This window comes from Onychomys torridus, chromosome 11, assembly GCF_903995425.1.
Source record: "Onychomys torridus chromosome 11, mOncTor1.1, whole genome shotgun sequence".
Taxonomy (NCBI): domain Eukaryota; kingdom Metazoa; phylum Chordata; class Mammalia; order Rodentia; family Cricetidae; genus Onychomys; species Onychomys torridus.
The window spans coordinates 61325733-61340404 of NC_050453.1; the positions used below are offsets into that span (position 1 = coordinate 61325733).

The following is a 14672-nucleotide window of genomic DNA, read 5'->3' on the forward strand; positions in this document are numbered from 1 at the left end:
CCAGCCCCACCCCCCACCTGCCAGCCCCACCCCCCACCTGCCAGCCCCACCCCCCACCTGCCAGCCCCACCCCCTGCCCCACGTCCAGGCATTTCTAGCCTCGCTTGTTTTTACCACTATGGTGGCGTTTCTAAAAGCACCCTACCTCACGGGAATTCTGAGAGAATTAAGTGTGTATAGAGTATTTGCTACATGCCCAACATGGGAACTGCCTTCCGAATGCTCAAGTTTTTACCTTTATTACAAGCCTCATAAGCAGCTTAGACGCCATTCACGTTTGGTGCAAACTGTAATGCAAACTAACTGCACTTTGAAACGCTGATGGCCTAAGGAAGTCATTTTAAGTGTATTTATGAGTATGTTCAAGAGCACCCAATACTGGCCGAATTGAAATATGCGATCTGACTGTAGTAACTGGCCTGGGCAGAGAGAAACGCACTTGTATTTTCCTTGTAGTTTTTCAAGAAAACACCCTTTTTAGACAGATTGAAAAAGAAGAGTCGCTGGTTATATCTACATGGGTGATGATTGATGTGTTCATAGAGAAAATAAATGAAAGCAAATCTAATACTTTCCTAAAATAAAATATTTTAAGCTTAGTAAGTGTGTTATCCATCATGAAGGGCAGTTGACCCTTTATACGTAAGCTCAAAGGGTCTAATGCTTCCCAGAGACAGGTATCTCTTATAGGGTCACATGGTGCATACACACACACCTCATATATGTGATATATACATGACAAGTACACATGTATGTATGTATGTATACATTTGGGAGTTTGGGGCAGTCTAGAGAATTCCATGCATTCTAGGCAAGAACTTAACCATGGAGCCACACTTCTAGCTCTCAAAACTTTCGTCATTTCAGACTGTTGTGAAGTCTCCCTGCTCCCAGATTCCTTCTGCAGACATGGGAATCTAACCCCCAGCACACCTAGAGGCAGGCACAGTAACATAAAGGGTTTTTTTTTTTCTTTATTTCTTCCATACATTATATGTATCTTTTTTCTTTCACATATTTTTTCTTTCCGTATATATGTGTGTATATATACACATACGCATATGTATATATATACACACACACATATATATATATTCAAAATGTGTTTCTTGGGATGGTTCCCACTTACCTTGAGTCACGTGTTTTCAGCTCTGCTTCCTTCTGAGGAGCATCCTTCCATTGGCCTTGCTTGAGGGCAATGGAGCAGCCACACACAGGACTGTCGTTTGTGCACGGCTAAAGACCATGGTGATCTTCCAGCACCCTGGGAATTTCCCATCCATGAACTAGGAATTGGGGCTCTGCACCAGGTGCTTTTTCTTGCATTTCCTCTTTCCTCTTCTGGAGAGGGATGAAGGGGATCCTTTGTGAGAGGCGTGTTCTCATAGGGAGATCGTCTCCGCTGGAACAGGTCTTTCTTTTTAAAGCAGATCTTCCGTAGACCAAGATAGACTAGATATTACTCTGTAGTTCAAATTATCTTGAACTCCTGATTTTCTTATTTCTACATCCCAAGTGCTAGGATTACAGGTGTGCCTCCCCAAAGCCAGGTTATGTGGGTCTGGGGAGCAAACGCAGTGCACACAGGAGAGGCAGGCATCTACCAACAGAGCTCCAGCCCCGGTTCACAGAGGTTTACTCATTAAAAAAAGAAGAAAAAAAAAAAAAAAAAAAAGACTAAGCGCTCACCTCATTCAAAGCAGACACTTAGGTGTAGTGTCAGCAGTGAATGAGAAGTCCCTGCCTCTCAAGGACTGCAAGGCCAAAACCATAGAAACAGCAAATAAATATATAACATGTTATAGGATGGCGGAGTACTGTAAAGAAAAAGCAGGGAGGGGGTAGGGGATGCCTAGAGATGCTCAGGCTGTCTTACCAAAAGGACAGCATTTGTGCTACAGGAGCAAGCCAGCTGGGTACCTGGGAACACCCTGCCAGGCAGAGGCCACAGCGAGGGAAAGGTTTGTGAACTGGAATATGCTTCATAGAACCTGAGAAGCAGCTGGCAGGCTTGTGTGGACCAACTGCAAAGAAGCCGGGTGGGCAGGAAGCAGGGTGGGTGGTGTGCTAGCTGGGCCCCGGATCACACATATCAGGGTAGGAACCCAGGCTTTTCTGGGGGACATGAGGTTATTGACAGAGTGTGACATAGGGTCGTTTCCACACTTAAAATTGTCACTCTGGCTGTCTGAAGACTGTGTGGCTGAGTTGACAAGATCAGATCAGGTACAACTGTAGGGCTAGAGAAGTGAGTGACCTGGGCCATGTTGGTAGCAGTGGGAGGGTGAGAGCGGATTCAAGTTGAAGGTCACACTGGCCGGGATTTGCTGATGGATTGTGTGTGTATGAGAGACAGAAAGGTGGCAGTCCCAGGTAAGTCCAAGGCGTCTGCCCTGTGTCGAGGTATGAAGCCATTTTGAGGCAGGCATGCCTAGGGAAGACTCCTCTTAGCCTGGCTATACACACCACACTTAACCAGGAAGACTCTGCCAACATGGAGCTGCACACCATTCCCTAAATAAACTGGTAACGCTGACCTGGAGCTACCTAGCAACCCTTAGCAACTCCCCTTTTATGGCTAAGGACACCCTGAAATGTATTTGGGGATGTGAAGCACAGAGAGAATGAAATGGACATCCTATTTTTCTTTACTGACATCTACAAGGTACAGAAGCAGCATTGAGAATTTAAAAAAAAAAAAAATCTCATTGAGGTTTTGTACCTTTTATAGAGGAAAATTTTATACTGTGTCCAGGTCTTTCTTCCCCATAGAAATCTGGGACTACTGAATAATTCAAGCCATGCAGTATAAAGAGAGCAGCAGTGTCAGTATGCAGAAATCAATGTGAGGCAGTGGGTCTATCTGGCCTGAACTGGTTTAAAGTGCATGTACAATAAGGCAAACTACGCTCAAAATGAACTTTTAGGAAAAATCCCTGTTTTACCATCATGCCTGTGCATGATTGAATGAATGTAAGAGATTGAAATCAGATGCATCATGGGAAAGGACATGTGCAGTACACACATCCATACCATGCCTGTAGAGGTCAGAAGACAATCCTCAGGTGCTGGTCCCTGCCTTTCCATCTTGTCTGAGAAGGGAGGACTCTTTGCTGCTGCATAAGCCAGGCTATCTGGCCCAAAGCTTCTGGTGGATTCTCCGGCCTTAGCCTCCCATCTCCGGGTACAGCAGTGGTTCTCAACCTGGGGTGGCCTACGATCATTGGAAAATACGCATTTCTGATGGCCTTAGGAACTGAGACACAGCATCTCTCTCCAGGCAGGTCTACCCTCATGCAGACACGCCCACATGCAAGAATCTGGAACTGTATTAAAGGGTCACAACAATAGGAAGGTTGAGAACCACTGGGGTAGAGGGAGCTAGGATTATAAATTTGGCTTTTCCTTGTATTCCGGGGATCTGAACTCAAGTTGTCAGGCTTGTGCAGGAAGCCCCTTGGTGCACTGAGCCATCTCCCGGGCTCAGTCTGTCCCTACTCTGCTCTCAGTTTGCTCCTCAACAACTTCTCTCTGCTTTACTGCTGTTTCGTGAATTCTCTGAAAGATGCCATGAACCTAGACACACTCAGTCCAGACAGAGACGGCTGGCGACAGTCTCAACACTGGAAGCCCAGGAATACTCAAGAGCCGTGTTAGGGCCAGAGAGACGCCTCAGCACTTAAGAGCACTTGCTGTTCCAGACGACTCAGGTTCGGTTCCCAGCACCACAGGACAACTCCTGTGGTGGGGTGTGGGGTGTCATTGCCAGCTCCTAACTCCAGTTCCACAGGATGTGATACTTTATCTACTAGTCTCTCAGGCACCTACATGCTACACTCACACATTTGCAGGCAAAACACTCATACACATTAAAAAAATGAAAATATAAAGAACAGCTGCTAAAAATAAGATTGGCTGATCTGTGTGGTGGCGCACACCTTTAATGCCAGCACTCAGGAGGCAGAGGCAGGAGGCTCTCCTGTGAGTTTGAGGCCAGCTTGGTTTATATAGCTCAGGCCAGCCAGAGCTACATAGTGAGGCCATGTCTTTTCAAAAAGTTTTTTTGCACATCAGTTTATGATGTTTATAACTTACGTAAAAGTTATGTAACTTATAGTGTTTAAAGCCAAGGGACCAAATGAAATCACCTAGGTAGTGGCTGTAGGGACTGGGAGAGTTTGAACCCTGGGAGTTCCTCCAAGACTAGAGGTTTAGGAAAGGAACTGATTCGGGAGGGTAAAAATGAGGCCAGAGATAGGGACAAATTCAGGGTCAAAGTGGTTTACTGGGAGGTATGCGAAGAGCATCTCAAGGAGAGGTCATTAACAGGACCAAACCACCACTGGGCCAGACGGGAGAGGCGTTTTGGTTAATGACAGAAATGTGTTCAAGACATGTGGGATCAATACACTTAAATCCAGTAGCTTCACCAGCATTTGCCAGGAGCCATTGCTGTTCAAATTTTCACTCCTGTGGTAGTCTTTCTCTATGACATGCCACTGTACTTCTGAGAGACTCCTAATGAAGTCACTTCATGATCCCTTTCATGGCAGGTGTACCCTGGTTGGTGTATCACTGGGTAGTCCTGATCAATGTGTGATCCTGTGACTCTCAAGTATTGCTTCCATGGTGGCTTGAAAGAAAATGGTGCCCAATGGAGGTGGCACTATTAGGAGGTGTGGCCTTGTTGGAGTAGGTGTGGTCTTGTTGGAGGAAGTGTGGCAAGTGGAGGTGGGCTTTGAGGGCTCATATATGCTCAAGCCATGCCCAGTGAGACAGACCACTTCCTGTTTCCTGTAAGTCAAAATGTAGGACACTCAGCTCCTTCTCCAGCACCATGTCTGCCTGAGTGTTGCCATATCCCACCATAATGGACTAAACTCTGAAACTGTAAGCCATCCCAATGAAATATTTTCCTTTATAAGAGTTGCCGTGGTCACAGTGTCTCTTCACAGCAACAGAAACCCTAAGACAGTCTCTCACCTAATAGAGCCAGTCCCAAAGAGCCTCAGTGTGAGGATATTTGTTACTAGATCCCCCTGTAAACACAGCTGGTACTTGCCCTTAGCAGGTAGCTCCAATGTAGTGTCAACAGCTGGAAGGGCCAGATCAGAAATGGTGGCTTCCTCAGGCTTTTCCACTGAAGCATTTGGAACTTTGGGCATTCTAAAAGCAAGACAGTACTTCTCAGCTCCTCTGAGCTCAGGGGACCATAGACTACTCTAGACAGCACATTTGAGAAAGGTACGCAGGAGGGACCTTCAGTGCGTCAACTGTGTGGCCAAGCACTGCCTGAAGAGACATCTCCCGAGGGCCCGTGGCCTGCCCACCAGCCATCTGTTACGTTGTTAACTTCATCTGGATGTGAACCTGCTCTCTGACACAATCTTGTCACCTACTTATTAAGCCTACTTTCCCCACGGTGTTTCAAGCCAATTCTATTTTGTCTTAATTTCACTGCTAAATGAACTGGTCTCCAATTTCCTCCTCACAGGCCATACAAGGGAAGGGGGCTAGGGACGCCAAGCATTGGAGTGCATATCTGTAACCTCAGATGGCTGAGGCAGGAGGACCACAGTTCAGGGCTAGCAAGGTCTACACAGAAAGTTCCAGACCAGCCAAAGCTACATGAGACCCTGTCTCAAAACAAAAAAGGGTGCGAGAGTGTAAATAAGCAAGGACTGCTCATTCCAAAGGCCGAAATAAATGCATCTCATTGGAGTTCTACATTTCCAAAACGCTGAAGTTGTAAAACGTGCGCGCACACACACACACAGGCACACACACACTTCAGGGCCAGAAAGATGGCTGAGAGAATAAAGGAGGTGCCACCACGCCTTTGACCTGAGTCTGATCCCCAGGACACACAGAAGACAAAAACTGGTTCCCCAAGCTGTCCCGACTGCCATGTGTGCAGTGACACACTTGTACCCTGCACGTACATACCCAGACACGAAGTAAATAAATGGAATAAAATTTTTAAAAGATTTCACATGACAAGCTGGGCATGGTGGCGCACGCCTTTAATCCCAGCACTCGGGAGGCAGAGGCAGGCGGACCTCTGTGAGTTCGAGGCCAGCCTGGTCTGCAGAGGGAGATCCAGGACAGCCAAGGCTGTTACACAGAGAAACCCTGTCTTGAAAAACAAAACCAAACCAAAAAAATTTCACATGACAGAGTGTTTCCGGCCCATCTCTTCTCCCAGTTTCTTCCATGCCAGCAATCATTTTACAATCACCTCTCTTCACTACCTGTTCTGACCCGGGCTTTATATGTTTCCATGGAGACACATCAGGCAGCTGAAGACCGGGCTTCAGCAACACCCACTGAATTCATTCTTTACCCAGTTAGTGTGGGTGAAAATATCAGTGACTACTGTGATGGGGGGGGGGGGGGAATAATCAAGTCAAGTCATTTGTTAAAAATATTTATTTTAAAAAAATACAATTGTCCATATCTAGTTGCACATATATCTATAAACAGATCTCTACAGCTCTGGACTTGTAGTAAACATGCCAGAGTGCTTTCTTAAAGCCAGCTTCCCACATACAACAAGCAAATCCCTCTGTCAGTTCTTACATAAAAGTTTTTAAAATGTATCATTTTCTTAAAATACACATGATCTCTATGGAAGTTAACAAAGCTTTTGCATAAAGCTTAGAAGCAACAGAAGGATGGACCCCTGCCTGACCGCTTACCCAGGGCGGTCCCCTGCAATGCCTGGAGATGGCACCCAGTGGACTGCCACCTTTTCTCAGAACAGCAGTGCATTAGAAAGCCCTCAAAGTGCACATTCGTCCTTTGCCCCATCTCCCTAAACTCCTGACTCCACACTGGCTTCACCAGCCTTAAAACAACACCCCGTTGTCTCTACAGTTAAGTGCTACTGTGTAGATAGATGACGCATTCTGTCCAGCTGTAAGAACAACTAATGTTAATTTTAAGGACTGTTAGCAGTTACCATTTCAATTGCTTCTTTCAGAAAAGAACAAAAGGTGATTGTAATACTTTGCAGGTCTCCTTAACATAAATTAAGCTAAATTAAGACATGTAATTAGTATCGCCCTGACAGCTCTTCTTCTGGGCAGGTGTTGTTACCCCATCTACAGATCTGCTTTCTACAAAGTGGTGACAGGGAGTAATGTGAGATATAGCTTTCAATAAAATAAGCAAGGAGGGGTGGACACACAGGCAACAGTTCCTCTGAGGAGCGGAGTACCCTGCCAAGTCCTTTTCATCATCCGTCCCACATACACACATACACAGGAACTCCCCCCCCATCCTGTGTATGCACCGGTGTACATACACTGCACTCACGCCATGGCAGAACACAGGAACTCCCCCCCCCATCCTGTGTACACACCGGTGTACATACACTGCACTCACGCCATGGCAGAACACTTTCTAATGCTTTTCACTAAACTGTAGACGAACTGAATGAAAAGTAAGAGTTTGTTATTTAATGTCATTTACCTTTTAAATCATGTTCACACCTAACAGTGCCACCAACTGCCAGGTTCACTGTGACTCAACCTCCTAGCACACACAATGTAAAATAACCCATGGCTGGTTCCCATTAATCACAAGGGTCTTCTTGTACCTTTGGTTGGTCCTGAACTTGCCACTCGACCTTGAACTTCTTGATCATCCTGCCTCTACATTCCTAGTGCTAGGATGACAGGCTTGAGCCCCACTCACAGTTTGTGACATGATGGGGTTCAAACCGTGGGCTGGCAGGCTAGGCGGTCGGTCACTCTACCAACTGAGCTCCAGCTAGGAGGGTCTTTCGAAAAAGTTCTAGTAGGACTCATGGGAAATTATAAGGCTGTTCTCAAATGCAGCTTTAAGCCAGATGTGGTAGCATGCACCTGCAGCCCCAGCTACTCAGGAGGTGGATACTTGAAGAGACTGTTGCTAATATCAGTCTAAGCAAGACAAGAGCCAGCTCATAAAAACAAAACCTACTTACTTAAAAAAATTTTAAAAAGTCAATTTATTTGGTGAATAAAGGACATAATTCTCAGAAACTCACTTTAACCCAAAATTTTATGTTTAGAACCAAACTAATCAATATCAACATGAACTAAAGGCTTCTTTAAAAAAAAAAAAAAAAAAAAAAAAAAAAAGGTGGTGTGTTTTTGTTCAGTATTTGTGCAGATGCCCACAGCGGCCAGAAGAGGGCGTCAGATCCTCTAGTGCTGGAGCTACAAGCAGTTTTGAGCCGCCTGCCACAGGTGCTCTGCCACTCAATTCCCACCCCTTTCTTCAAAATGTATTTTAGGCAGGCTCTCCCGTAGCTCAGGTTGGCCTCAAACTCACTATGTAGCCAAGGATGACCCTGAACTCTATAATCCTTCTTCCTGCACCTCCCAAGCAACAGGATTACAGGCATGTGCTACCCGTCCCAGACAGAGTTTTATATTTAAAGGAAACTGCTAGAAGCCAAGGGAAGAGCCTCAGGGCCAGACCTGGGAGCAGGCCTCCAGGAACTCAAAGATCTTATGTGATCTTTTGTCTAGGTAGCATTTTAGCTGACCCCAGTGACATTCACCAGGGTAGACTGAAGCACGCTGTTCTAGCACAAATGGCGGCATCAGACGCTGTCCAACAGAGGCCGCTGGTAATACTGTCCTCAAGCAAACAATGAAATGTCTCAGAAGGGACTGTGTCCCCGACGTAACAGAAATAAACAAGGAAGGAGAGCAACACCTAAAATCCCTTGCAATTGTAAATTTTTCAAATTTACAGTGCAATCTACCAATGCAAGTCATCTTTAAAATCAGACATGTCTAAAAAGCACAATATTGAAAGCTATGAGTCATTTACATTCTAGCTGAAAGAGGCTGCCTCACCGAGCTTGGAAGGAGGGCTCATCAGGCGATCCATTTCTTCCTTCCCCAGACGTTCCTAAGTTCCCCAAACTAGAAATGAGAATAAACCATATTTCCCTGACCCTCAATATCCTGAAGCTGAAATCAAGCAAAATTACCATTAACTGCTTCCAGTTATTAAAAACAAAAACAGCTGGGCATGGTGTGCACGCCTTTAATCCCAGCACTTAGGGGCAGAGGCAGGAGGATCTCTGTGAGCTCAAAGCCAGCCTGGTCCACACAGTGAGTTTCTCAGAGCTACACAGTGAGACACTGTCTCAAAAAACAACCAACAACAACAACAAAAAACAATAAACAAGCAAACAGTGCTAATATAGATCCCAAGAAAGTGCCAAGTGATTTCATAGCAGTGCACAGAATTCCCCTCCTGAGAGCTGGCCGAGTGAATGATTCTATTGGCAGGACCTGTGGGCCAGCTGCCAGGCACCCCATCTCCCTCTCTCACCTTATCAACAAGATTCCAGGCTATAGGATCACAGCTCACAATCCCTGGAGGGATGAGAATCAGTGGGCCTTACTAAGATGGGAGCAAGGCAAAAGCTGAGACCATTCAGCCTGACCCGCTTTGAGGTTTCTGCTAATGCTACTAATATAGGGCTTAAAGGGGACATGATGCCAACAAGCCAGGAAGCCTCCCTCCACTTACACCCTAGACACCTCCTGAGCAACCTCCCAGCCAACCTAGGGGCAATCTTACATGAAGCAAACAGAAATTCAAAGAGCTTTGGGAAAGATGTCCTTCCACTTGCCACATGGACAGACGTCTGCAGGGTAAGACTGTTGGGAGTGGTCTAAGCATCAGGCCCCTAACACACCAGCAATGGTCTGTAAGGCCTATGATTCCATGCATTTAAAACTGAACTGAAGCCGGGCAGTGGTGGCGCACGCCTTTAATCCCAGCACTCGGGAGGCAGAGCCTCCCGATCTCTGTGAGTTCAAGGCCAGTCTGGTCTACAGAGCGAGTTCCAGGACAGGCACCAAAACTACACAGAGAAACCATCTCGAAGGAAAAAAAAACAAAACAAAACAAAACCTGAACCGATCAAGGCACTATCTTTAAAAGGTGACATCTGTAGGTGCAGCAGTGAGGGGGTTTCCTTTATTAGGTTTAGAACAAATAGTCATCCTAGGGGATACATGTGCCTCTCACGGAAAAAGTCACATGCCCGGGGTCAACATGGCAGTATATATAGAGTATATATACTCAGCCAGTACCTCGGGAGGACTTAGAAATGCGCTCGATCCCCAGGTAAGTAGTTCAAAGACAAGTTAACTTCATGAACCTTCCCCATGTGCATCACACTTAACATTCAAGAGACTGTCTGTAATGCCCAGGAATTTCCTGGTGAGAGCTGCCATTTAGTTATGGAGGAGGTGTTGCTAGGGATACAGTCCAGCAGTGGTCACTTTTTTAGCACACACGAGGGTCCTGGTTCTGTCGCCGGCACCCCAGAGTCACATCAAATCACGTGAGCCGTTTCTCCCCTACAAGCCACTCTGCCTTTCTACCTTTCACAGGGGCTTAGCTACAGACCTTAGCAGTACCTAAGAAATGGCTTCTTTCTGGCAAGCGAGCCACGTGTCACACTCTGTTTCAGCAACAGCAAAGCGGCTGTGAGGGACTGTCGGCTTCGGATGGGGCACTCGCTGGATACCTGCACGATGACCACTGACCTCTCCCATCTGCTGTTGACAGGTGAGGAAATGACTCTGATAGTGACAAGTTCCACGGAGCACAAGACGCACCGTCACCCGTAAGAATCCCGCTCAGGGATGGAGACTGCGCCTTCAGTAAGTAGTTCTGATACTGTAAGAGAATGATGGGGTAGTGCCAGCACTGGGAACAGGAGACCTAGACCAAGACTAACAAAGCGCTTTCCTCAGAAGCCAGCATCTGGGCGTGTCTGCCGGAGACAGAGCATGTGTCTGTCCCTTCCCTAGCCGCTCAAATCCACTTGAGACCCCCCCCTCCCCCCCTCCCCATCCCCACCCGCTCCACAGACCACAGCATCAACACTCTTAATCTTGTAGGTTTGGAAATTCATTCCCGGCCCCAGGTTTCTGCCCAGGCCTGCACTTGCCTCCACACTTTTCCAAGCCAAAGCATGGCACCATGGCATGACTCCCAGTTTTTGGCACAGGCGAATGACACATATGTAGTAAATAAGTGATAAACAGGACAAGCCATTGAATAAACTGTTCCTTCAGCTGCTTAAGTGTCCCAAACGAAAAAACACAACAAAAACAGCATTTTACAATCCAGCAAGAAAGCTGAAGCTGGCATATACTTTAGCATCAAGTAATCTGATGTAATTGTGAAGCTGTTGGTAAAATATAACATAAAGTCAAAGAAGTCTGTAAGAAGACTATAAAAATAAAACTGTCAGTCGTGCGTAATACAGAGATGAGAAGGAACAGCTGTCAGGACGTGCAGGGAATCCAGAAGGCCTTTGGGTATGAATCCCATGAGAAAGAATTAATGGGAAATTGGAAAAGGCTATGACAACGCTCCAGGAAATTTCAAGTTAGAATTTTCCATGTTAAAAAAAAAAATCTGACTTTGAGACTCAAACAAAGAACGTCATGTTGAGTCAGTGATTTAGGACATTCTGCTGGGGTGTGGGAAGGACTCCGCGGGATGGGATGCTAGACAGCATTTATTTCTTATGCTAAAACCCTCGCTTGGTATGTTACAGTGTGAATGTCATTTTAATAGAGTGAATTGTGGGGAGAAATTTCTATGTTGAAAAAACGTCTACTGTGTCAAACAGTAGCTTACAGCCATAATCTCAGTACTCGGGATACCAAGGCAGGAGGATTGCCAAGAGTTTGAGACCAGCCTAGACTAAAGACTAAGACCCAGTCTCAAAAATCAAAAAAGAAAATAAACAAAAAAGAACACCATTTCCTAATCAAGGTGTGTGTTCCACAAGACTGCCAGCTGCTCTGCTACAGTTCTACTGAGGCTCTCAATGGTGCTTCAGACATTACCACATAAAGCTGCCTTTCAGAATGCTAAAATCACAGGCCACGGTAAAACAGTACTAGACCTCTCACAGCACAAGGCCAAGGTGAACAAAAGACTGGGGTCACATCAACAGCTGGCATTATGCCATGAAAGCCAAGCCTCTGGTATACCTGCCAGCCACTCCTGCCTGCCTTTTTTGATCTCTAGTACAGAATACAAATCTGAAAGGAATTTTCCAGTTTAAGAAGAAAAATCCAGTACTCTAAGTTCATGACCTTACTTTCTCCACCAAAATTTGAAAAAACAGTCAGACCTGGCAGTGTACACTTGTAAATGCCAGCATTTGGGATTCAGTTCACAGCCAGCCTGGATGACATAGAAAGATCCTATCTCAAAAACAAAAACAAAAACCACAGTGGAAAAAAAAAAATTACACTTATATTTTAACTGTTAAAATGTAAGGGAAAATAAACATATTTTAACTCGATGAAGCTTAATGATGGCCTTCTGAGGACTTTTAGATTCAATTATATATTATATACTTTTTTAGTCAGTGGAAATGTCTACCCTTATTCAAACACACAGACTATAAGGACTGTAACATCACAATAATAATATGAGAAATCACTAAAAGATTACTGAAGTTAGACCTGACATTTTAATTTTGTATTTAAAAAAATCAGTACGAGTAAGGGAAAAGAACAGATCAAGTGAAAACACACCCAGGGAAGTATACACAGGGGTGTGTGGCACCGCACTGAGCCACAGAAAACCAAGGAAACCAGCAGACTCTCCAAATCCAGGCCTTCCCGGGACCCTGAAACCCCAACTCTTACACCTTCAGTCTCTGAGCTGAGCAGAGATGCCCAGCACCATTTGCCCTGGCAAGATGACTGTGGGTGGATACCAGATGTGAGCTGAAGGTACAGAATCTCTTCTGAATACTGATCTGTTGATGCTAAGAATTCTATGGCTATTCAAACCATATAAAGCTCAGACTTTTTCAGGAAGGAGGTAGTCTACAGAAAGAAATGTCTGCCTCACACATACAGCAAGGTTATAAACTAACATTAAAAAGGATACAGGCGAGCACGCGTGCACGCGCGCGCATACACACACACATATACACACACACACACACACACACACACACACACACACACACACACACACGAGCAAGCATGTGCTTCCTCGAATTCACTCATTTCAAGAAGAAAGCAGGTCCCCCTACTGCCCAAGGCCTCACGGTTTCTTACAAAGTTGCTCTGAGTTTTTTGCTTCTGTTTTTTTTTTTTTTTTTTGAGACAGGGTCTCATGTAGTCCAAGCTAGTCTCAAACTCACTATGTAGCTGAGGCTATCCCTGATTCTTGATCCTCCAGCTTCCACTTCCCAAGTGCTGGGATCACAGACCTGTGCTACCACACCCAGCCTGAGTTTCAATGGTGCCCTTGGATCCATGGCACCTCTGTGCTAAAAACAGTAAATTATCAAATATATCATCTGTGAAAATAAACCAATGGCTTTTCTCCTTTAACTCAGGAAGATAAAACTTTTTTATGTTTTCTAGAATTTCAAACACCCAGGTGGGTCAACTCTCAATATTTACTTAGTACACACTATATTAACCCACTAAATTACTACAAAGTGCTGCTGAGGGTAATTCCAAATATGCAAACCAAATAATCCACCGGGAAAAAGGCCCATTACAGTGCCTGTTCCCATCACTCTGAACACTACTACCTTCGACCTACTATTGCACATCATGAGAACAGAACATGAGGACAACTACAAATGAACAGTAACAGGTCTCCAACTGCCCACCAAACAGGAGCTCACTGTCGCCCTTCACTACCCAGCCAGCACACACTTCTATACTTAGGCACCTCTGCACCTGAAAGATGCCACTCTCTATCCATGTCATTCTGAGCTTGCCAGCCCCTACATTACTCCACTCAGGTCATGTCTAGGGTTTTTTGCCCCCCGGAGCTGAGGACCGAACCCAGGGCCTTAGCAAGTGCTCTACCACTGAGCAAAATCCCTAATCCGAGTCTAGGGTTTAATGGGTGGAGGGTGAGGCATGTAATTTAATTTAGTTCTGGACTTTAGAGTCAAAATTTTCAAGATTCCACTGTGATACTGCTCTCAATTCAGTCCGAGAGATCAATGTCCCTGTGTACATCTGGCTCTGACTTACCACACAGTATTTCATAAATGTGACAAAATGAGAAGGTGGCCCGTAGTAATGAGAAGTAGTTCCCATTACTAATTTAACCATCATACTCCTATGTATGAGAATGGCCAAATACAATCTGATCTTCCATAATTTAAAACATTTTTGGAAAGAAATGAGCACACCTTCATTTCCTGACTGACTGGAAGTTTCACCTGAAGTCACCTTCCTGATAACACCCTAACACTGCTGTATCCTCTGACCTCAGATTTAAAAGGATGCACGCTAAGTACACAGCAGAAATGGATAAAATTAGCAAGAAGAAAAGGGGGCCTGTCACTCTGGGTGTCTTCTGGCTGGGAAATGCCCCACCTTATATCTCAGGGTATTCAACTGAACCTTTTTGCTTGCTTCCAATATTCAATTTTCAAACCCCAACTCTATTCTCCTAAAAATCATCATTTTCTGAGATGTGCTGCACAGATACAGAACCATACCACTCAGAGAGGAGACAAGAGGTCTGTACCTGAAGTGGGGGTCCTGTATTTTCACGGAATGCTCCAAAACCCACATTAAAACTGAGCTTTCGGAGCCTGAGTGTTAAAAAAAACTCAGGGCCTGTTGACAGGTTCAGACAAGATC

At 45.3% G+C, this 14672-nt stretch overlaps 1 protein-coding gene across 1 annotated transcript in view; it reads left to right on the forward strand.

The window, feature by feature from the left end:
- Mfsd4a (major facilitator superfamily domain containing 4A) overlaps positions 1 to 14672 on the forward strand; it is a 36169-nt gene that overhangs the window by 20105 nt on the left and 1392 nt on the right. The window contains exon 10 of the mRNA XM_036201980.1: positions 10588 to 10682. Within this exon, the coding sequence (XP_036057873.1) occupies positions 10588 to 10649 (62 nt within the window). The 3' untranslated portion in view covers positions 10650 to 10682. The remainder of the gene's footprint in view (positions 1 to 10587; positions 10683 to 14672) is intronic.